This window comes from Amborella trichopoda, chromosome 8 (genome assembly GCF_054954075.1).
Source record: "Amborella trichopoda isolate Santa Cruz 75 chromosome 8, AtrichopodaSantaCruz75HAP2 v2.0, whole genome shotgun sequence".
In the NCBI taxonomy this organism is placed as follows: domain Eukaryota; kingdom Viridiplantae; phylum Streptophyta; class Magnoliopsida; order Amborellales; family Amborellaceae; genus Amborella; species Amborella trichopoda.
Window position 1 is genome coordinate 28370952 of NC_142343.1, and position 23065 is coordinate 28394016.

The following is a 23065-nucleotide window of genomic DNA, read 5'->3' on the forward strand; positions in this document are numbered from 1 at the left end:
TAATTTTGAGTAAATTATTGCTTAGGACAATGCAACTTGTCATTTTTGTAGTGGCACTATGTTGTGCTACCCGCTCAATTTATGTTAAAATTATTTTAAAATAGAATTAGTCTCAAGTAATCTACTTTCTAGAGTTTATATAAATTGGACATATTATTTCAATATAGAGTTCAAAGGGGCATATAGCTTAGAAGTTGTAATTTGGAAGTTATTTATTATGGTATTAGACTATATTGTCATTTGTTTTTAATTAAATTTATAGCAGTAAAACGTGTATTTTTGTGTTGGCACTGTGTTGCACTACATGCTCAGCTTGTGTGAAACTTATCATAAAGAAATCAAAATGAATAAAAAATTTATTTAAACTGGATATATTGTTTCATCGTACATTTTAAAGGGGCATATATATATTACACAAATCCTTCAGGACTTTATGCTTTGATTGTGTAGTAGAAGAAAAATTGAAGTTTTTTTATTGTGGTTTTGCCTAATTATATTGTAGGTTTATAAGTAATTATTGTTACATTTTTTTAAGTCAATTAGATTTATTAATAAACTTTTAAAAACTATTAATTCTAGGTTATATATGTATAGGTTTTAATTTACTAGTAAATAATTTAAATAAATTTATGTTATAGATATATTTAACTTGAATATATAAAAAAAAAACATATAAATTAAGAATCTTATACAACTATAATTTATATTATAATAACTTTTATGTTGAATTATATATTAAATTTTAAAAAATAAATTATTACATAATAAATAAAAATTATAAAATTAATAAAAATCAATTAACCCTATATAAACATCATAAATAAAAATGATCCAACTGCCACTTAACCTATTGACTCTCCTTGGAGACCGGCTTTTATTTCCAACGAAGTTTGATTCATCCACAGACCTCATTTATTATTGAACATGGGATCACCAACTCCATTTGGACGCCCTCTAAATATTGGTAGTCAGTTTTTCAGTAATTTTAAATAAGCTATTGCTTAGAATAGTGCAATGTATTATTTTTATTGTGGCACTATGTTGTGGTATCTATCGAACTCATGTAAAACTTATATATTAAAAAAGTTAATATGAACGTATAATTGATTTAAACTGGATATATGGTCTCATTATAGAGTCTTAATGGTCATGTGTGTTCCATGGCTTAGAAGTTAAAAAAATGAAGTTCTTTATTGTCGTTTTGCTAGACTAAATTGTAGGTTTAACTTTAACTAATTTTACAATAGTGCAATGTGTTATTTATATAAAGCAAAAGTTTATATAAGGTTGCAACCTTAAAATATAGAATTACTCGTGCACCTCAAAAGTCCATTGGAAAAGGTTGTTTTAATGTTGAAAAGCCATCTAATTGAGCATCTCGACATTTAGATGTACGAACATGAAAAAAAAAAGATTTTGAGTTCTAAAAATAATATATCTTGCAATACATTATCTAGACCGCCAATTTTCATGATTTTCATATGTTTATAAATCTATTTTACTTAACCATTTTTGGAGTTTAAAATTTTATAATTAGATATGAAAATAGATTTCATATACTCCTAAGAATTGTTTACACTAAAATTACATGTTATGATAAAATTTGTAGGCGCGCTTTAATTTGTTTAAGGTTGCAATCTTATAAAAACCACACCCTTTATATAATGGTGCTATGTTGTGCTATCTACTCAATTTGTGTCAATTTTATTAAGATCTGATTTAGAAAATCATGACTCCAATTTTGTAATTCAAAGAAATTTTTTTAAAATCAATTACATCCCATAATTCAAAATGATGGTCGAATTATTTGTTGGAATTAGTTAAACCCCATAATTCAAAATCAATTAAACGCCATAATTTAAAATTAATTAAACCCCATAATTCAAAATTAATTTGTAGGAATTAATTAAACCCCATAATTCAAAATCAATTAAACCCCATAATTCAAAATGATGGAACACCTACATTTTAATAACTTTTTTGTACTTTGACCTTTTACTTGAATTTATGCTCATTAAAATAGAATATAATTTGTAGGAAAAAGTTTGTATAAGGATGCAACCTTATAATGTAGAACTACGGATGCACCTCAAAAGTCCATTAAAAAAGGTAGTTTTAACGTTGAAAAACCCTTTGATTGATCATCTCAACATCAAGATGTATGACCATGAAAAATAAAAACATTTTAAGTCTCAGAAATAGTGCATTTTACAACATATTATCTAGACCATCCATTTTCAAGATTTTCATATGTTTATAGATCTACTTGATTTTAACCATTTTTTAAATTTAAAATTTTATAATTAAATATAAAAACAGATTTTGAGATAATCCTAAAAAAATTTTACATCAAAATTATATACCATGATAAAATTTGAATGTGGACCTTACCATCTACGCCCACTCTTGCATCCATATGATGCCAACTGCACCTTAATTTATATGATCTTAATTTTATGAACTTTTTTTTACTTTGATCTTTTACTTGAATTTATGCTCATTAAAATAAAATATAATTTATATGATCTTAATTTTTTTAAAAAATAGTTGTTTCATATAAAAATCAAATTTGACTGTGTTCCTTTTAATAGTTTATAAAATTTATGAAATGTACTTGAAAGGAGTAAATTGTCTTTTAGTAAATAAAAGTATTGGTTATTTTGGAAGAAGTAGAAAGTAACTTTCTGGGTACGATTTAAGCATTAATTAGCTTTTTATGATTTTTTTTTTTTTTTGCTTTTTTGGGAGATCTTTTTATGATCTTATATGGTGTTTCATCTTTGCTCCCTTAGAAGCACATTGTATTTATGATCCGTCATGAAGTAGATGTGATAGCATTTATGGATTTAAAAGAAAATTTACGTATGTATGATAATATATGTATTTGAAAATAAAAATATTAAAAATTATTTTTAAAAAACTTGATGCAGTTTTAAGTTGAGGGCTCATATAACATGTGAGGGAATATAGACATTTTTACCATAGGGTTGGTAACGCACGTGACCTAAACAAAGAGTCGTGTGCACGAAATTTTATTAATTCTATAGGGAATTTTTAGCTGTCTACATGTATTTTTCATTTATAGAGATTAAGAAGTGATTTGATTATCGAGATTAGCTTTTGCGCCATCCTACTAGGTGCAGTGCGTGTTTGTCCTTATTTTTTGCTACATGTACTCTGTGGTAAACAATCTCCGAATTCGATCATGTTTTATTTCTTTTATGGAATTTTATAGTATAAAATCATTCACTTTTAGTATAAGATGATATCAACATTCTTAGCCATATGGTATGAAAACTAATGGATTGATATGTACGACATTAAAACAAAATTATTTTGACTTCATGCCTAATCAATAACAAACTCAAAATTTTACATTTAACAGTCAATAATGATTGTAATCTCTTAATACCAAAAGTTAATGATCTTCTTGTATATATTTCCTTCTTTTATTCGTCAATTTCCATAACTTGATACTACCCATTCTTATAACAGGGTCATTCACAATGTCACAATTACTGGTAACTTATAGATGGAAAATTTGGGGCTTTTATAAAGCATAAAATCTGAGAAAAATATTCAAACATCAGAACTACCTCAAGCAATCATGTTTAGCATGTTACAGCTAAAAGTGATTGTGACCTCTAACCAAGATCTACAACATACGAAAATTCAAAAATTAAGCCAAATCATAGTATGTGCCAACTCAAGACCTATAGGATACTTGGCCAATTCTAGACTCAAGCAAGCCACTTGGTACCCCTTTTCTATGTGGAGAAAAAAAAAAAAAAAACAAAGCTTATTAAGTTTTCCATCATCTTTTCTATCGGAAGTTGATCCCCCTAATATTGTAGACCTCAATTCGATTGATATTAACGCCAGTCAATGTCTACTAGCACACAATGCATTGCCTCTTGTTCCCCCCGTCCCTTTTTAGTCTGCCATTGTGATCGTGCAAAGTGCCAACTCGTCCCTTGTTCTTGGTAGATGCTGATTTTGTGCAATCTCTCTCCATCTCTCTTTCTCTCTCTCTCCCCTCCCTTTTTAATCTCAATGAAACCATAGTCAACAATTTAGAAAATAACAATATATCAGGTAACCAAAATATCGGTAACGAATTGATTTTACTCTAAAAAATCGGAAGCAAAAACTCAAGTAAAAAAAATACAAATAACTGAAAATAAAGTAAATTAGAAGACCTTGAATATTTCAAATTTCACTAAAAAAACTGAGTAAATTTATCAACTAGTATGAAAACACTAAAACTATTGAACTAAATCTTGATAGAGTTACCTAATATCATTAGCGTCATACTTGATAAATTTATCTAATTTTTTAATAAATACAACAATGTTTATTATGTTGTCATGATACAAAACATATAATAGATTTATTGAGAATATATAATAAAACAATAACAATACTAAACACGAAAACTAACAAGGACGATAACCAAGATATGGGACTATTATTCAAAGAAAAAACACACAAATAATCCTTCGCATAATGTAATGTAGTGCCCATCCAAATTGCTATGTTTCTTACCTAATACAATAAAAAAAAAATAAATATAAAAAGGTCAAACTAATCAAACTTATTATGCAGAAATAAGGCAACAAAATACTTAACCAAGTCTAAATATTCAAAGCTCACCCCAAGTTAATGAAATTGTGTTTAGAGGGAAAAAAAACAGATTTTTCTTTTGGTAAAGTCTTCTTCTAACTCTTTTAAGTATTATTTCGAGATATATGATGGTTTTAATAGATTATCTTTTGGAGAATAAAGGGAACATGGTGGTGAAAAAATTTTATGAATTTTTTTTGTTAAATCTAAGATTTTTAATTTTCTCCACTTTTAATGCACTTATCTCTAAACTAAAATTCGAATATATTAAATAAATGAAGTGATAAAGTTATAAAGACGAAGCTTTTTTTGAATTTTTTGTTTAGAAAAGATAAAATACAGATTTATATTGCTTCCAATAAAAAAAACGTGATTTTTTAATATCTTTTCAAAAACTCAAAACTCTCTGGAGATTTTTCTGAAAAAATCATGTTATCGGAGACTTGCTAAATATGAACGAAACCATAATCTAGGACACCGTTTTGCATGCTCAACTCAAGGGTGCAATGGCACCTTTATTATCCAAAGATTTATATAATTGATGATGCTACATATTGCTGTGAAGAAAATTATAAATTACACAACACACTATTTGTTTCACGAACTCTTTGCTTTATCCCTCAGTTTCTGTAGGAAATCTAAGGTCTCTTTGTATGACGGATCCGAACGGTTAACCGGTTTGCACGAATTGATGTGATCAGTTGCTTCCAAAACCTGCACCAATCATCCGAAAGAAACAGATGGCTGAAATCCCCAATGAACACAAAAATGCTTGAATGTTAATGAAATGTGTCTTGAAACTTTTATACCTTAATATCTCAGTTTACTAAGACAATGACTTTGCTATAAAATAAAAAAAAAGAGCACTAAGTTGCACACCATTCAAAATAGAAAGTTTTCATTGCGTTCTCCACAAAATTACAGACAAGCAAAACACTGATGACTTAGAGCTATGGATGGGATTTCCTGGAACAACCACTCCTACTTGGCAGGGCTCATTGTTTTCAAGATCTAAGGCAAAGACAGCACGTTCCCAAATCCTCTTTTAGTGAGATTTCAAGTACACGGCCTATTTATTCTATGTCATGCAGTTCTTCAAAAATTTCTCTCTCTCTCTCCATATGAATAACTCCTTTCGTTGATGGTGTGAAATTGTACAATTTGATGTACAGAGTGAAAATACCCTAAGTGCGTATGGCATTCAGTACAAAATAGAGATGCAAAAAATAATGATGTATGAGCAGGACTTAACAAAAATTGATGACTCAGAGTGGTGAATGAGGCTGGGTAATGAATGTGTGGTGATTCACTCCTTCTCTTCTGGGGCACCAGCAATTGAGTCTGCACTTCCCATGAGTTTCTGAGAGAGACCAGAAGGCCATGGCACAATTAGAAAATTTGCCCGAGAAGGTTCTCAGACCTCCACAGGAAGGAACTTATTGACCCAGGGAATGACATTTTCAAAGCTGCCCTCAATATGAGGGTTGAGCCCCAACTCCTGTCAAAAGATTGAATGCCAACCAATGGGGCTTTAGCTTCAGTGAAGAAGACATCTATGGAACAAATGGGTCTAGAGTAGCTATGTAAGATCTCGCCAGAGTGGGTCCTGGTGATACCCTCAATGCCAGATGGGCCAGGGTCCTGATAGAGCTGCCATCAAAGTCTAATTTGATGGTGCCTTGTTCTGGTGCGGTGGTGATCACAAGGAGGATCTCAGGTCCGAGAATGTAATGGATCGAATGATATGTTGCCACTGAGTCATGAAATCTGCTGCCAAAGGTTCTCGACTTATGCCATTTCTCCCTAAGACCTGACTTTGGTTGGACAGGGAGAAATGGAGTTTGAAAAGGCTTACAATAGATAGAGTGACACAAGTGAAGTCAAACAGTTGGACCAAGAAATACTAGGACCTTAGAGGCCAGATACATTGATAAAAGAGTTGAGGAATAGATTCCTCTTCAGTGCTGCATCTTGAGGTTCTGTGGCCTCCAAAGGCCTTGGCAGTTGACACTTGGTTCTATTGATAAAAGCTCTTTTTTGTATCCCCATGTATGTGAACTCACATTTTGAACATTCTTGGCATGAGTGAGGGTGTTCAACTCACATGGGTAAAACGGGCCATGTAAACCTGCCCTAATTGGATGAAACAGGCAGGCCATTAGGTTGGATGAGCTCTACTTGAATGAAACAGGCCCTTAGAGTGGGTATGACTTGGTTCTCTTTCAATGAAACATGCCATTACAACCAACTGGATCTGTCTCTGTCTAGGACATATTGGGCTCTATCACTCTTTGCCTTAGCATACCCTAGGCCTCAGTTAGAAGAGTGGAACTGCACATTGGTGGATAGGCCTAGTCCCTATGATGCGCATCATCGAATAGGGTTCACAGGTGCCCTGTTAGGGTATCAGCACCCAGTGGTGGATATTTATCTAGGAGATGAAACAGGCTCCCATATGTTAGGATGGTGGCTTGTGAGGACATGTGCCTGAACGTCTCGAAACATCATCCTACAAAGTGTGTGTTGCTAGTCGTGTCCTGTAAGGGAGGGAAAGTGGACACTCGAGTTCAGTGCTTGGTCTATGTGACCTCTAGACTTGTGTAACTGCATGTGATGAGGAGTGGTATAGGTTGGTGGAAGGGATTGCACGATAGCGTGTTGGGGTGGATAAGGAGGCTGAGGAATTCTCAAGAGTTGGGGTGCAAGATTTTTGTGGTTTGGGGAGATCATGGGGGTGGATATGGAGTGAGCACGGAGTTCTGGTGTGGCTGTGTGGGAGATGCTTTAGACTTAGACAAGGAATAGGAATTTCCTTGAATTTGAAACTGGTGGCGATTAGGAACAATAAATGGGTCTGTGGGGAAAGAAAGGGAGGAAGGAAGGAGGAAGGACTTGTTGCTTATGGGGTACAGGGTCGAATAAAAGCAGATGACGTGCTGTCCATTGGAGGGGCTGTGGATGTTTTCCTTTGTGGTTCTCCCCCAACAAATGTTGGTGACTTGTTTCTTCATTCTTTTTTCTACCTCATTCAATGTCACAAGATTTTAGAGGTGCAACTGTAAATTGTTTCTTTGCACACACAAGTCACTCATCCAATGTCTCCAACTTTTAGATGTACCTTTCGTGCTCCCTTCACATAACTCACATGAATGTGTGTTCTCCATGGTGCTTAGTGCACACCGATGAACATAATGTTCCCCTCTAAAAGGCCCTATTGTTAAGCCAAAACGACATTAATAGGATATTGTAAGATCTTTATAAGCTATCAACATTGATGGGGTATCATTCAATGAAACATAAAAGAACATCAAATATGGAATCAGAGCACAGAGTCAAAACCCTAATTTCTTCTTGAGACTGTTCATCAATTTCTGTGAACAAAGAATCACCGCAAACCCTTACAACAATGACCCTGTGACGTAAAACAAGAACTACAGTATCTAAGAGAAAACCCACAATCAAGACAAGAAACTAGGAAGGGGTGGATTTTCTATAGTTGAATCTGGTTGATCTGCAACAGAATCAAGCAAGGCTGCTATTTTACCCCCATTAGAAGCCACTGATCCGACCAAGAACCCAAATAAAGGCATCAGTCCTTATCTGGATAAAATGTTGTAACATGCAATTCCTTTCTGCATTCCAAATCAAATGAGTTTGTTGCAGTCATCTATAAGGAAGGAAAACGAAATATTCTATAGACATGAAGAAACAACCTGACATTTGGGATAGTTTTTAGGAAGAATGCACCTAAGAAATCATCTGAGTTTACAAAGGCATGTAATGTATCCTGTGCAAATCATGTTTCAGTTCGGTGTGTACAATGTATACGTACTAAAGGGAAATGGGAAAATATTAGTCAATGTAAGTATATAAAAAGTTTTAGCATAAGGTCAAAACATCCAAGCGCATGCTCTAGTTAACATTTGTAGTTTGAGAATACTAATAATAATTCTTGAAATTTTTTGTTGAGGCTATATTTCATGAATTCTTAAACCTGATTCAGAAAATAAAGCAGGATAAATACTAAAGCCAAATGATTTCCTACTCCCACATGAATGTACTACCCATTTACTCCCTTGGGCAAAACTTACTTTATGGATATCTTTGTAATCTCAAATTTTGGGGATGTGACCTCTGGAATTGGCAAACAACCTCAAAGAAAAACAAAATTAGCTCTTCTCTCTATGTGCCTTTAAAAAAAAAAATATTATCCCAACCATCCAATTTTTGATGGGAATGATTTACATGTTGATGAACTCAAAATATTTTTTTCTTTAAAAATAATCATCTAGTTATAATTAGATAGATCCTGAAACTTCAAAAAAAAAAAAAAAAACTCCCGAGTTGGTGTTTTGGTCAAGGGAGTAAATGTACAGTATGCTGCTGAGGGAGAATAGTATACACACTCAATAGTAAAATGTTTCCCAACTAATATAGTATCTAACACGTCTGAATTTAAGAATTAGAGCACACACTACACTTACACATGGATTTAACTCATTCCATGCTCCCTAGCAGAAGTATTTTACACAATCAAACAGTCACACTTGCAAACATCGATGCAATTGCAAGTGGTAGCCAAATTACACAATAAATAGGTGAGGGCATTGGTCCATTCCTGCATGTTATTTCTAACTTTCATTTTCTGGAAAAAAAAAAAACACTTACATTATGCAACAAATATTACAAGACTTGCTGGGCAGGCTAGGTTCAAAAACCAGGTTTGAGAAGTCGGCTGCTAACAGAGTAGATAAGACATAAAATGATAAAAATGTCCAGTCTTCTGCGGGGACAAGTGGTCGAACTTGTTTGCACTTGGTTTTTATTCTTTAACAAAAAGGAAAAAAGTAAATGCTGACAAAAGAAATATTACAAAAAAATCTGTAAATAGAAAAATGAAATAAGAAAAATAAGATAGGATAAATAAGACAAAGGATGCAAAAAAGTATCTTACAACGTGTTCGGGCGGGGGCAGGGGGGAGAGAGAGTGAATATGGAAGTGGAAGGAATGGCAGAAGAGATAATACACTTGCACAAACACACACACACATATAGGTACACAAACACACATCTATCAACACACACACACTTCTATCAACACACACACATATAGGCACACAAACACACATCTATCAACACACACACAATGCCTGGCCTATGGAATAGATGGTCCAGATTAAATCTCACAGATCTCGCTGGCCAGCATTGATGTTGATTTTTTATTTTATTTTCTGAGAGCACGTGTGTGCCTCATCTAGCTTGAAAAAAAAACAAGAAAATAAAAAGTTCATACATAGCAAAAATGTGGGCCAAAATGTGTCCACCATTTTCTGTGAGTGTAGGCTGTCCAGATGACCACCTGTCCTTCAATCCAGCCGCCTGGTCTATAATGTTCTAGGCTGGCCAGTACACAGAATCGAGAGAGAGAGAGAGAAGTTTCACATCCATCATGTGCTCCAAGCCTTTTGGCATCCATAAAGAGCACTGCCCATCAACAAACTCCAGCACGGCAATGAAGTTAACAATAAAATGGGTCAAATGTGAGTCGCTGAAATTAATGGCCAAGCCAATCCATCAGTTGATAGGCAAATTGGGCTCAAAATTCAAATTGTTAAAAAAACAAAAAGTGAAAAATGTCAAACTTTCCCAAAAATGGACGAAATATGGCGAAGAACAGCAAAACTGGATTGGCCAGATCACCACAAACAGGGTGAAAAGACTGGGTTTAAAGAGAGCAAAAAATTGCAAAAATGGGATTGAGTGGTTCTCCATGAAACAGGCAAACCAGCTGCATGAGATTTTGGACAGTTCCCGACTGATTTTTGACCTTTTTGTGTCCAGACCAGCTGGTCCAGTTTGAAAGTGGGACTATCTACCCAGGCAAGTGTATACCGACTAAAAGTTTTCCTTCTTTTCTTTATTTTCACGACCCCAATTACTTACAAGAGTCTAAATACATTATAAGAAACAACAAAAAATAAAAGAATCCCAAGACTCTCACTTGCTGCCACTTTAAAAATTCTTTATTACACAAACAAAATTGCATAAACTTGATCTTGGGATCATGAAACACATAACTACAGGCTATCAACCCTTTCAAATAAAAACTAAATTGCCAGAAGATTACCTCAACTTGACTTTGCACACCCCACTTCGCGTCTCCTCCTCTAATGGCGTACGTGATCAAGGTCATTCTCAGATCTTTTAAAGTACAGAACCTTAGGCTATCAACCCTTTCAAATCATAGAACAATGGTGGAACAATCTCAAGACTAGGCCTCAATGCCTAAGCATGGTCTACTAGGTCTCGATACCTAGTATGGAAGGCTAGGTCTCAATACCTAGTATAGAAACTAGGTCTCCATACCTAGTACAATAGGCTAGGTTTCAATACCTAGTATGGTAGGCTAGGTCTCAATACCTAGTATGGTACCCTACCCCCTTTTCTCAAAGCTTGGGGCGTGCCCCCCTTTCACAAAATCTGTAGGCCATCCTTGCAAACAGGCTCAAACATCTCGCCCCCAAACAAAATAGATATTATTTGATGCCTAAGAGCCAAAAAACTAGCACCCGACTCTTAATCTCAGAAATAGTAAAGAAGCTGGACAAAGGGCAAAACCAGTTTTGTATACGAACACCTGGTCTGTGGGTGGTTCAATCTTTTGCATATCCGTTTCATCTATACAATAGTTAACAATTTCAAAAAGAAAAAAAAGGGGACAAAACCAGTGTTTCAAAACCTGGAACTGGGTTCTGAACCTGTTACCCATCAAACCGGTTCAAAGAAGCGATCGAGAGTAGTTAGGCACGTCAAGCCAGTGTAAGGAAATAACTAAATTGAAAACAGGGGGAATCAGGCGATTTTGGAATTCCCTAGACTTGGATCCCACCTGCCCCTCTCCCCCCCCTCACCCCCTTCTCCCCCCACCCCACCCCCCCTCCCCCAATAAACCCTAAATAAGCACCATCTATATAGGGTCTCCTGACATGAACAGATTGTACAACGTGCTTCAATAAAACTGCTAAGCACCAAAATGGCAAAGCTGATAAAGCAGGATATGAGGTACTTCATTTACTAAGGGTTTTGAGGTGCTTTAAGGGATAAACAAGTCCATGATTCATAGCATGTGTGGATTAAATGATGTCAAGCCAAAAAGCACAGCACTATGATTTGTATAGCATACAGAGAATTAGTAGAGTGATTACCCCAAAAATTCTGAAAATATATGGTGGATATGCTGAGCAAGGACAATAAATGAATGAACCACGAATAACAGCACCTAAATAACTGTACGCAGTTCACACAATAAAACCCAGAGTGAAAATCAAGACATCAAAATTTGAGTCACATGCATAATCAGTGGTGTACACTATTCATCTAATTCTGAATTACATGCCTGTATAAGTCACATCCATAACCAGTACATTATTTATTTAGGGCATTTAGATTAACAATGATAATTAGTGATGTATAACATTCATCTATTTCTAAATTGAATGTCTCAAAGTATGCGTAATTTTCATCATATTGCATCTAATTACCCAAAGAACAATTTAGAAATTCATCAAAATCTTATCATTAGACTCACAACAAGTTCACCAAATCCAGGATATGCTGATTCAATTGGCACAATTTCCATTCGCAATGCCCATCCTCCATAACCTTCAACTATCGGAGTTACTTGGGTCTGCACAAGAATGGATTCTCATTTAGCATACTAAAGATAAAGATAGTGAGAATTAATTTGCGTATAAAGAATACAAAATAATGCTACCTCACTAAAACTTAGAACTTGGAGAGACCCTTTATTTTGAAGCTGACGTACGAAGTCATTAAGCTCTACTAACCATGGAGATCCACTTCTTAGCTCTGTTATCTGCAAGAAGACATCATACTTTTATGCAAATATCATTTATGGTACTTGACAAAACTTTCCCTTGAAATGAGTTCTATTGCTTCAGAAAGGAAAAAAAATCCCCATTTCTATGGAATTCAAGTAATGTAAACAATGAATTATTCAAACTTTTAACTTTTAATAGCAATAAAACTAACCGAAGGAGCAGGGCGAAGCACTAGACCCATACGCCAAGGCATGTCTGCCAGCTTGCTGCCAAAATGTGGGCAACTGTAGAACACCTGAAAGTATGAAAAGTTAGGTCCAATATGTGATAAAAACAACGTTGATCTGATGATAGATATTAATGAATATCAATCTGATGACAGATAACTTACAACTCCCAAGGTGTTATTAACAAGCTTTACTATGTTCTCCTTTCTTGCTTGATATAGCAACTGCTTAACGACCAAGCCTCCCATACTGCAGCAAAAAATGGTCTAACACTATTATATATATCTGATAACCCACATAGATAAGTTGTGCAACTAAATTACTCTACAAATTTACTGCAATGAAGACAAAAAAGGGCTGTCATGCTTGCAAACGTTTGATTTATCCTAGTTAATGAGATTGATAATCCACCAAATAGTATAACTGATTACCATGCCTCTCAGTACAACTCTCTGCCTCCAAGCAAACAATGTGATCGAGTAGACCAATGAGGCAAAATATAGCCTTCCACTAAGCTAGCCGATGGCATAAATATTAAAAACACTGTTACTGGGTTTTTCCACAAGACATACAACTTTTAAGAATACTCTTTTTTTCTTTTTATTTTATTCTTTTTTTATTTATTTTTTAATGTTAACTTTGGAGGGGTGGGATTGGAGCTCTTGACGCCACGTTATCGCTCCTCGTACCCTGACCACTGTGCCAAGTGACTTGTTCTCACTTTTAAGAATATTCTTGTTATCCTCTAATGAAGTCTTGAGCAAACACTCAAAAGATATTCATAAAATAAATCAAAATTCCAAAGTATAATTATATCTGTTAGGGTACTTTTTCCAATGTACATTATTATGGTACATTGGTTAGCCCAAATTTTTATCACTGTTTATTCTTTAATTTTTCATATTACCCCATATCATATTCATAACATGTATAACAACTTCTAGGTATGTCACATTCCCACCAATGGTATTACTGTTCTTTCCCATACAGATCAAACTACAATGCTCCGTATTTAGCTCAAGGATGGTTAGGTGTAACTACCCATAGCAACTTCCACATAAGTTTTATTTCTATTATTTTGTTTACTTTTTTTGTATATTTATCCAAGTATTAATAGAAAAAAATAAAAAGCTCATCCTTCCACTCCTTAGGGGAGCCAACAAGGCCAGCTTAAACCTCTCTGTAAGTGGTGGAAGAAGGTGCATTCAGATGTTGTCACTCCGAAAAACACCTCTTCCATAATGCTGGCTGCTACCAAGGGAACTCTCTCCAAGCCATATTGATGACATTTAGCTGCCGTTGACCAAAGTGTCTTAGAGAAAGAATCCATAATTCTGTATTGAGTCATAAGGCAGCCCAAAGGAAAACTTCAGAGTCACAAATTCCAACAATCCAACTGCACTTGGAAAGGATCACCAAGCACACATTATCCCTGAAAACTACTCCCACATCTTCAAAACCAGAGTTATTAGAAAATTTACGATCAGAGTTAAACCTTATACAGTCAGGTACTGGAGGAAATCACAATGCGTGAGGTCTAGACAGGCTGCCCAGCCCTAAAACGCTAGGGCCTAGGAAGTTCACCATGGCCCAAGGGCCAGGCTGGGCGATGAAAAAACTAGCCAATCTGACCATTTTTTTGCTTTATTTTCTTTTCTCTAGGTCTATTAAGCCTGGTCCCAACCTGGACAGGGCCGCGATCGAGCCTAGGTCTCATCGGCCAGCCTTGGCCTAGACGGGCTCAAGCTGGCCCAATAGGAACCAGGGCCTAGCTATAGGGCTAGGGCTGGCCTAGCCCAAGCCGAGCCTGATGCCAGCCCTAGAGAGAGAGAGAGCATATAAGCATTTGCGCCACATTAAGGAGGGAAAGCTTTAAAGGGAAGGATAAGGACAATAAGAAAGGGTAGAATAAGAGAAAGGCAATGCAGCATCAAATTGGAGAGCTATCGTTAACTTCAAACCCACCAGAATCCCTAGATCCAGCTTTTGGATACCCCCAACCCTTGGATCATTAAACTTTAATGCTGATGGCTGCTCTTTGGGGAACCCCGAACCCCGAACTGAGGGCATTTAACAGAATCTTCAGAAATTCCTAAGCCTCTCCTTGTCTAGTGTTAAAATCCTTTGTTATCTAAGTTTTGGACCTAAGTGTTCTAATTATATTTGTCCATATCATGAATTTTAATGAAATGTAAGGCTAAGAGGGACATGAGGGTAGGTTGAACCTCATCTCTTTTTCTTTCCTCTCATGTTTCTTAGAGTTCTCTCTTCTTTTTTCTTCTTCTATTTTCTCCCTATATTCTCTGACATGGTATCAAAACCGATCCTTTATGCTTCTTGAATTCTTTATCTTTTCATCTTCCCCTTTCCTTTCAACTTCTCCTTTTCTTCCTTTTTTTCCCCTTTTTAATCATAAAACTACAGTAACATGCTATAGTACCATGTTACAGTAGCATGCTACAATCCGTGTTACAGTATCGTCCATGCGGATCAAGATTTACAGATATATCATGACCTAGTTTCAATGTTTGCAACATGTTGATGCTCAGATGTATTCAATGTGGTGTTGCCCTAATTTGTTCAAGTGTGAAAATGTGACCAGATCTGAATGATAAGTATCTCTCACCTTTTTAAGTTGTTTTTACATGGTACTAGGCTTGTGTGAGTGACTGAAATTGGCCAACCTTGGTTGTCCTTGTTCTCCTTTATTTTTTATGCTCATGGAAAGTAAACCTAGAATCCCAAGTCTTCCTGAAATTGTGTTCCCACAAATCACCTCTATAAAACTAAAGAAGTTCAATTATGTTGTATGGGCTAAATCTATTAAAGTATCCCGAGGTGCAAAGGGGAAACTGAACTATTTAACTACGGACAAACCTAGTAATTCTAATAGTAAATATGGGGATCGGATGGGAGAGAATTACATAATCATGACCTGGTTGTAGAGCATAATGAAATCCCAAATAAGTGCCAATGTGACGCTTCTTGATATAACCAAAGAAATTTTAGACACTTTAAAAGAAACATATTCATGAGATTAAAATATCTCCGGAGTGTATGAGCTGTTTGAGAAAATGTTTCAATTGCAACAAGATAATAAAAGTGTCAGTCAGTATTAGAGTACCCTCAGAGGTATGGGGGAAGAGTTGAATCTATATCAGCCTAAATCTGGTGATGTGGAATTACATAAGAGGTAGTGTGAAGAATTTAGGGTTGCCAAATTTTTATCTGTCATGAATATCATTTTGTACATGGACAGATCTTGGCAAGCAGTGAACTCCCATCTCTCGCTAATGTTTACTCGTGCATTCAACGAGCTAATATATCTACTTCTCCCTCTCCTTCGGACTCAAGTATTAGTGATGGATGGGCATTGAATACAAATGTAGGGAGAGGTGATGGAGGTAGAGGTCAGGACGTGGTCGTGACTCGGGAAGAGGCCGAGGTAGAGGTGATGGTGGCACGGAAAAAGGAACTTGCAAGTGTATGCATTGTAGGCATTCAAATCATATCGCTGATACGTGTTGGGACAAGGTTGGTAAACGTTTTTGGGTACACCAGGTTACTTACACATCTGAGAGTGATGAGCCTTATTTGAGTAGACTCAGTGACCACCAACAACAGTCAAATTTCATGACCCTGTTGTGCTTTCCATAGAAGAATATAATAAACTTGTTAAACAAGTAACAACAGTCTATGGTTCCCTCTTCCTCTTCTACTACCATTCTTGCAAATTCAGGTACTTCTGTGTTTCTTACCTCTCAGAAACCTGCTCCCTAAGTTATTGATTCAAGAGCATCTAATTACATGATTGGCGAATTTGCCGTTTTTGTATTTTTAAATAAGTACATTCCTAATTCTTCTGCTACTTTGGTTAATGGATCGTGGTTTAGTGTGTCTGGGTAGGGTACAGTTATGCCTAAACACCTTTCTCCGTCATATGTACTATATGTCCCAAAGTTTCCCTTCAATTTATTATATGTGAGCAAATTAACCAAATCTCTTCATTACTCTATAAATTTTTATCCTTCTCCTTGTACCTTTCAAGATCAAAAGACAAAGAGGACGATTAGTGGCGGTTATGAGTCAGGCAACTTGTACTACTTGGATCATAACCTCAGCGGTGCTGCTCTTTACTCTATTGATTCTCCTTGCTTATGGCATTGTCAGTTGGATCATCCTTCTTTCATCAACTTGAAGTTGTTAATCCAGTCTATGTCTTCTTTAGAGTGTGAAGCTTGTTAGCTAGGAAAGCATCATAGGGCCTCATTACGTCCTAGAGTTGACAAACAAGGACTTCTTCCGTTTTTTGTTCATTATGTTATGAGGTCCAACTAGAGTACAACTTTGTTTGGTCATAAGTATTTTGTGATTTTTGTGGATGATTATTCACAAAATGACATGGTTATATTTTATAAGAAAGATTTCAGATTTTCTCCATATTTAAATTGTGTCACAAGGAGATTCAGACTCAATTCAATACGAATGTGTATTTTGCAATCTGATAATGCTAACGAGTCTAAAGAATTTCAGAATTATTTTGCCGAACATAGAATTTTGCACCAAACTTCTTGTGCACATACTCCTCAAAGGAATGGGGTTGATGAAAGAAAAAAATCAACACTTGAAGTAGCCGGTTCTTTGCTTATTAATATGCAAGTTCCAAAGGTTTATTGGGGAGATGCCTTACTAACAACATGCTATTTAATTAATCGTATGCCTTCTTCAACCTTAAATGGAAAAATACTCAATTAGTTCTCTTTCTTGATTCTCCACTTTTCGGTGTTACTCGAGTTTTAGTGTGTTTTCTTTGTTCATAGATGAAGTGCTGGTAATGATAAGCTAGATCCCTGGGCTGTCAAGTGTATCTTTCTTGATTAATCACACTTTCAAAAAGGTTAGAATTGTTATCATCCTGGTTTCCAAAAGAAATTTATTTGTGCTGATGTTACCTTTTTTTAAAATACTTCATACTTTTCAAAAGTGAGTCGTGTGATTGATACAAACAATTTTTATCCTACTTCTGAAGAAGAATCAAAGTCCTCGCCTTCTATGATTCCTCTTCCTATTCCTGTTCATACTTCTTCACCCCAGTTGCCTGACTATGTTGAATCTAGTGCACCTATACATCATGATGTTTCTCAAGAGCAGCCCATAAGGTTTAACACCAGAAGAAAAATGCAGGTTGGACATCCGTCATCAATTCAGCCGGCCTCTCAATCATCAGCTTCATTTGCTGATCCACTCCATTCTTGTGATGATGATGTACCTATTGCCCTCCTAAAAGGTATTTGATCTTATACTCAACATCCAATTGCACATTTTCTTATTGCTTTAGCCTTTTCATCTTTTATGTTTAAGATCTACCAGGACGCACTTTCTCAAATTGGGTGGAAGAGAGCAATGGATGCTCTTCATTCAAACGATACATGGGAAATCACCAAGTTACCAGTTGCAAAAAGGACTGTTGAGTATTAATGGGTTTATGCAGTAAAATATTAACCTAATGGCACTACAAAAAGATTAGACACCAAATTGGTAGCTAACGGATAGACACAAACATTTGGCATTGACTACTCTGAAACATTTGCTCATGTTGCTAAACGCAATTCAGTTCGAATCGTTGTATTAGTGGCTGCAAAACAAAGGATGGTCGTTGTAGCAACTTGAGGTAAAAAGTGCTTTCCTCCATGGTGATTTACAACAAGAGGTTTATATGGAGCAACCACCAGGTTTGTTGCATAGGGAGAGTCGGATAAAGTGTGTAAGTTGAAGAAAGCCATTTAAGGCCTGAAACAGTTTCCACAGACATGGTTTGAAAAGTTCAATGAAATTGTTATAGCATATGAATTTCCACGCAGTCATGCAGATCATTCAGTGTTTATTTGAAAACAAGACTCCAAAACAATTGTTTTAATTGTCTTTGTTGATGATATTGTTGTTACTGGCAATGATCAAGAAGGAATTAATCATTTGAGGAGACATCTAAAACAATATGTTTAGAGTAAAGATTTGAGCAACTAAAGTATTTTCTAGAAATTGAAATAGCCAGATCAAAGTATGACATAGTTTGTCTCAAAGAAAATATCCAACTGCTTTGTTGAAAGAAACACTAATGTTGGGTGCTAGACTTGTGGATACGCCTATGGATTCAACTATGAAATTATTGGTTGATCAAGAGGAGTTATTTGAGGATCCAGGAAGGTACAAAAGATTGGTTGGCAGGCTGATTTATCTGACCATCAGGCATGATATTGCTTTTGCAGCAAGTGTTGCGAGTCAATTTATGCATGCTCCAAGGATTCCCTCATTGGGATGTTGTTTATATAATTTTAAGGTATTTGAAGGAGCCCCAAGTCGAGGTCTGGTTACAAGCCAAATAATCACTTGACCATTGAAGGTTACTCAGATGTTCATTGGGCAACATCACCATATGACAGGCGGTCAACCACCGGATATCGTACATTCATTGGTGTAAACTTGGTAACATGGAGAAGTAAGAAACAAAATGTTGTGGCTAGATCTAGTGCCGAGGGTGAATATCGAGCAATGGCACACACTACATGTGAATTGATGTGCCTAAGAACACTAATGCAAGAGATGGGCTTTACTGTAGTTGAACCTATTAAGATGTATTGTGATAACAACTGCCATGAAGGGGCAAGTGGGGGTTGCAAGGCCCCAAACAAGGAAGGTCATGTATGTTAATGCTCACATCAACGGCAAGTCCACTCGGGCCATGGTGGACACTGGAGCCACATCTATATAGCCAATAATCTAGTGTTTCATGAAAAAGGACCAAGCATATTGAAGTAGACTGTCATTTTATCCGAGAGAAAGTTGCTAGTAAGCAGATGTCTTCTCCATATGTGAAATTTAGGGATCAGCTTGCAGACATTTTTACCAAAGGCCTTGGTCGTAATATGTTCCAAACAATTTGTTCCACGCAAGGCATGGGAGACATTTATGCTCCAGCCTTAGGGGGTGTTAAGATCCTTGGTTATCTAAGTTTTGGACCTAAATGTCCTATTTATTGGTCTGAGAAGTTTTGTCCATATCATAAATTTTAATAAAATATGAGGCTGGGAGGTGAATGAGGTTAAGTTGAACCTCACATCTTTCTCTGTCCTAGAGACACTCACATTTTTTATCACATCTTTCATCTATGCAGGCCTCTTTCAGTCGTCTTCCAACAAACCTAGCGGGAGGCTAATTCGATGGCTGACACTTAAATGAGAGAGGATGCCTTATCTGCTTGGAACAAGGTCTATGAGCCCAAAAAGTTTGGTGTCCTGGTATTCAAAACCTGGTTCACTAACAATGTTTTAAATGCCTTGGTCTTCGTCAAAGGCTCCTCTTTTGACAAACCTATTTGGAACAAAAATCCCACTGGCTGTTTCTCAATTCTTCTTTGTAGAAAGCCATTGACCCCAAACTCCTGCTATCAACACACACACCAAAGCCTGGATCACCAAAATTCTCCCCAAGATCCAGGCATTTCACTTGGCACACCTATCAAACAGAAACCTCAACATCAACCAACTCAAAAGGAGGGTTTCAAATTTGCCAATAGATGCTACCGATGCGAGATTATGAGTCTCACTCTCACCCTTTTATCCATTGTCATTTCACTCAAGAAGTATGTAACAAGCACCTCAGAGATTTCCAATTTCAGTGGGTCACCCCACCAACAATTGAGTTGTGTTTCTCGCCTATTCATCCCTTCTTTCACCTCAGAGGGATTGTTCCTATGAAGAGCATCCATCCAAGCCAACTTGTGGTCCATTTGGAGGCAACACAACGCTCACATCTTTCGCGAAGTCAAGACTAGTGCAACAGTGACAGCAAAGCAAGCAAGACGACTAACGATCTTCTGGGCTAACAGTTGCAAACTACTAAAAGGCTTCCCCAAAATGGACTATGAAACCAATTGGCTCGATATTGTGCAAACCAAGAAAATCAAACCATCGCGTTCCAATGTTTGGGACCATCAAGGTCAATATAAATTGTTGCTCCTCAGGAAACCTAAGGGGTGGTGGCAATGGGTGGGCCGGGCCTGGCCCAACCCTTGTCCCTGTTAGGGCCATGCCGGGCCAAAAACAAATGAAGAAAAATTAAAAGAAAAACAAGAAAAAAAAAAGCAGGTTAAGCCAAGCCAAACTAGGCTGGCAGTGTCCCAGCCCCCACGTTTTTAAGGCTGGCTAGGACAGGCCGCCCTGGCCATTGCCAGCCCTACTGAAACCCAAGTCGAAGTGGAGTGGGGATCATTTTTACAGATTCCAATGGCAACACTTTGCACTCCTTTTCAACTCATGTCAGTTTTAGAGATTCCAATTGGACTGAGGCAATCAATGTACTCCAAGCTCTCAAGAGATTCAATCCTCAACAGGGTAATCATTGGACCGTAGAGGCGGACTCCCGAAATGTCATAGCATGGTCATTGAACTCTTCTGAATCCCCTTGATGATTAACCCATATCTTAGATGTCAATCATATTGCTTTCTTCTAATGCAAATCACCACAAGTCAACTGAGGAACAAAACGGCTGATCTCCAAGCAAAGCAGGAGGCCCAAACCACATAGGCCCAAGCACACTCTTGATGCAGGATACTCCCCGTTTTCATACTTGCCTTTCCAGTGGAGCACCAACTTGTGGGACACACACTGGATCGTTTTCTCTCCCTAACTCTCTCTACTTCTGTCACCCTAACCTCTTATGATTATCCTCTCCCATCTCTCGCCCCTACTCTTTCCCTCTTCTCCTCTTTTCTCTCCTCACTCTCTAAAGACCTTGCTTCTCGTTTCTCTCAACCTCCCTTTCTACTCTCTCTAACCCCTATCTCCTCTTGTCTTTGTCTTAATCCTTCTATCTCCTTCCTTAAACCTCTTTGTTTTTAAATCTGTTTCAATTTTCCCTCCCTTCTTTCACCCTTTTCCATTATTTATTGTACATAGGGGTTTTTTACTTGTAAGAGCACCTGACATGTAACATGCTGGTCATGCCCACACCCAACACCTCATGAATTTTTGTGAAACCTATCATACTATGAGAATACATATAAATGGGGAGTGATTTCATGTCACCATGTTATTGTTAATGAAACCACACTTCAAGAAAACTATGGTTGAGGCATTTCTATGACCCCAAAAATTGCACACACCCTCTCTTCACCCTAATAAATAATCCCCAAAAAAGTAAAATTCAATTTGCACCCTAGATATGTTTAGAATGAGTCTCCCTTCAATAATGAATCAAGACCATACATTTGGTGAATTTCAAGACCAAACCCTTTATGAATTCATAATCAACTTTCGCTTTTTTAACATTGTTCATCTAATGACAATAAGGCATCTAAAAAATTTGGAAAGGGAAAAATCCTTCCAAGGCCTAGATCTAAGAGTCTCACCAAAATGGATGACCTATATTAATTGAGCTAAAAAAACACTTTCCAGGGTGTCTTTTCAAATTTTGCAATGTTGTGATTATTCATTAGAATGAAAAGAGTATATATTTAAAAACTGTGGTCAAACAAATGGCTCTAACAAAATTTTTGAAGATTGCTTCATTATATTACTATATTTCTAAAAACACGACAGGGAGCTTCTGAGGGCTTCGTGGCCACCACTAAATAGCTTCTCTATTATGTTTCTCGTTCTCTCTCTCTCCTTTCTCTCACTTCCTTTAGTTCCTGCTCATCCTCTTACCTCTCTCCTCTTTATCACCCCTTCCTTTTCTCCCTCTTTTTGTTTTTGTACTTGGCTTTAAGGCTTCCTCACTTTTTTATTGACGTGGGACCCTGATTTTTAGTTTTTTACTTCTCTTTATTTTAGACCACTTGACCTGTGGGCCACCATATCATACCCAATTCTTGTTAGCATTTTTGTACAAATATTACAATATTAACACATTCTTCTCACCATTTCAGGAAAAATGAGCACACCTAACATGGTCTTCATCATATAACTCTTTAAAGATGTTGCAAGCCAAGAACTTTTGTTAAAAAATAATAAACAAACTTATCCAAAGAAAAGGGAAGAAAAAAGGGAGTTAAAGGGCAAGTATTCATCCGAGCTAATATAAGACTTAACATGTTACCATATAAATTGGACTCCCAAAAAACCAAGTAATCATGTTTCAAGGACCAGATGCTTTTTGAGACTAGTAGACTCAGGTGAGACCAATTTGACTCACTCCAGCCTGCAAACCATTGTGTAAGAGTCCATCTAAAGAGAAGGACAAAAACCAGTTTATTTGAAGACGGTCTAAAAAGAAACTCTGTACTTGTCAAATATATGGATTGGGGTCTGCACGGGAAAATGATCAACTAATTTTGCAGTGCTCCACCATGGGTAGCAAATGAGAGAGCTGAAGAA

The 23065-nt window shown here is 36.4% G+C and overlaps 1 protein-coding gene across 10 annotated transcripts in view; it reads right to left on the reverse strand.

The window, feature by feature from the left end:
* Positions 1–3780: 3780 nt before the first annotated feature.
* The window catches only part of LOC18433074 (alpha/beta-Hydrolases superfamily protein), a 40165-nt gene continuing 20880 nt past the window's right edge, over positions 3781–23065 (reverse strand). For 5 of the 10 annotated variants that reach the window (XR_016060821.1, XR_016060820.1, XR_002280729.2 and 2 more), the window contains exons 6-10: positions 12856–12940; positions 12676–12759; positions 12398–12499; positions 12212–12310; positions 5104–5337 (exon numbers count right to left, since the gene is read on the reverse strand). Coding sequence is in view for 6 of the 10 variants with exons in the window: in XM_020666509.2 (XP_020522168.1) it covers positions 5221–5337; positions 12212–12310; positions 12398–12499; positions 12676–12759; positions 12856–12940 (487 nt within the window). In the remaining 4 variants the exon portion in view is untranslated. Of the gene's footprint in view, positions 4041–5103; positions 5338–11828; positions 11911–12211; positions 12311–12397; positions 12500–12675; positions 12760–12855; positions 12941–23065 lie in introns of those variants that run through there. The other 5 variants (XR_016060822.1, XM_088873909.1, XM_088873908.1 and 2 more) reach the window with 2 other exon arrangements.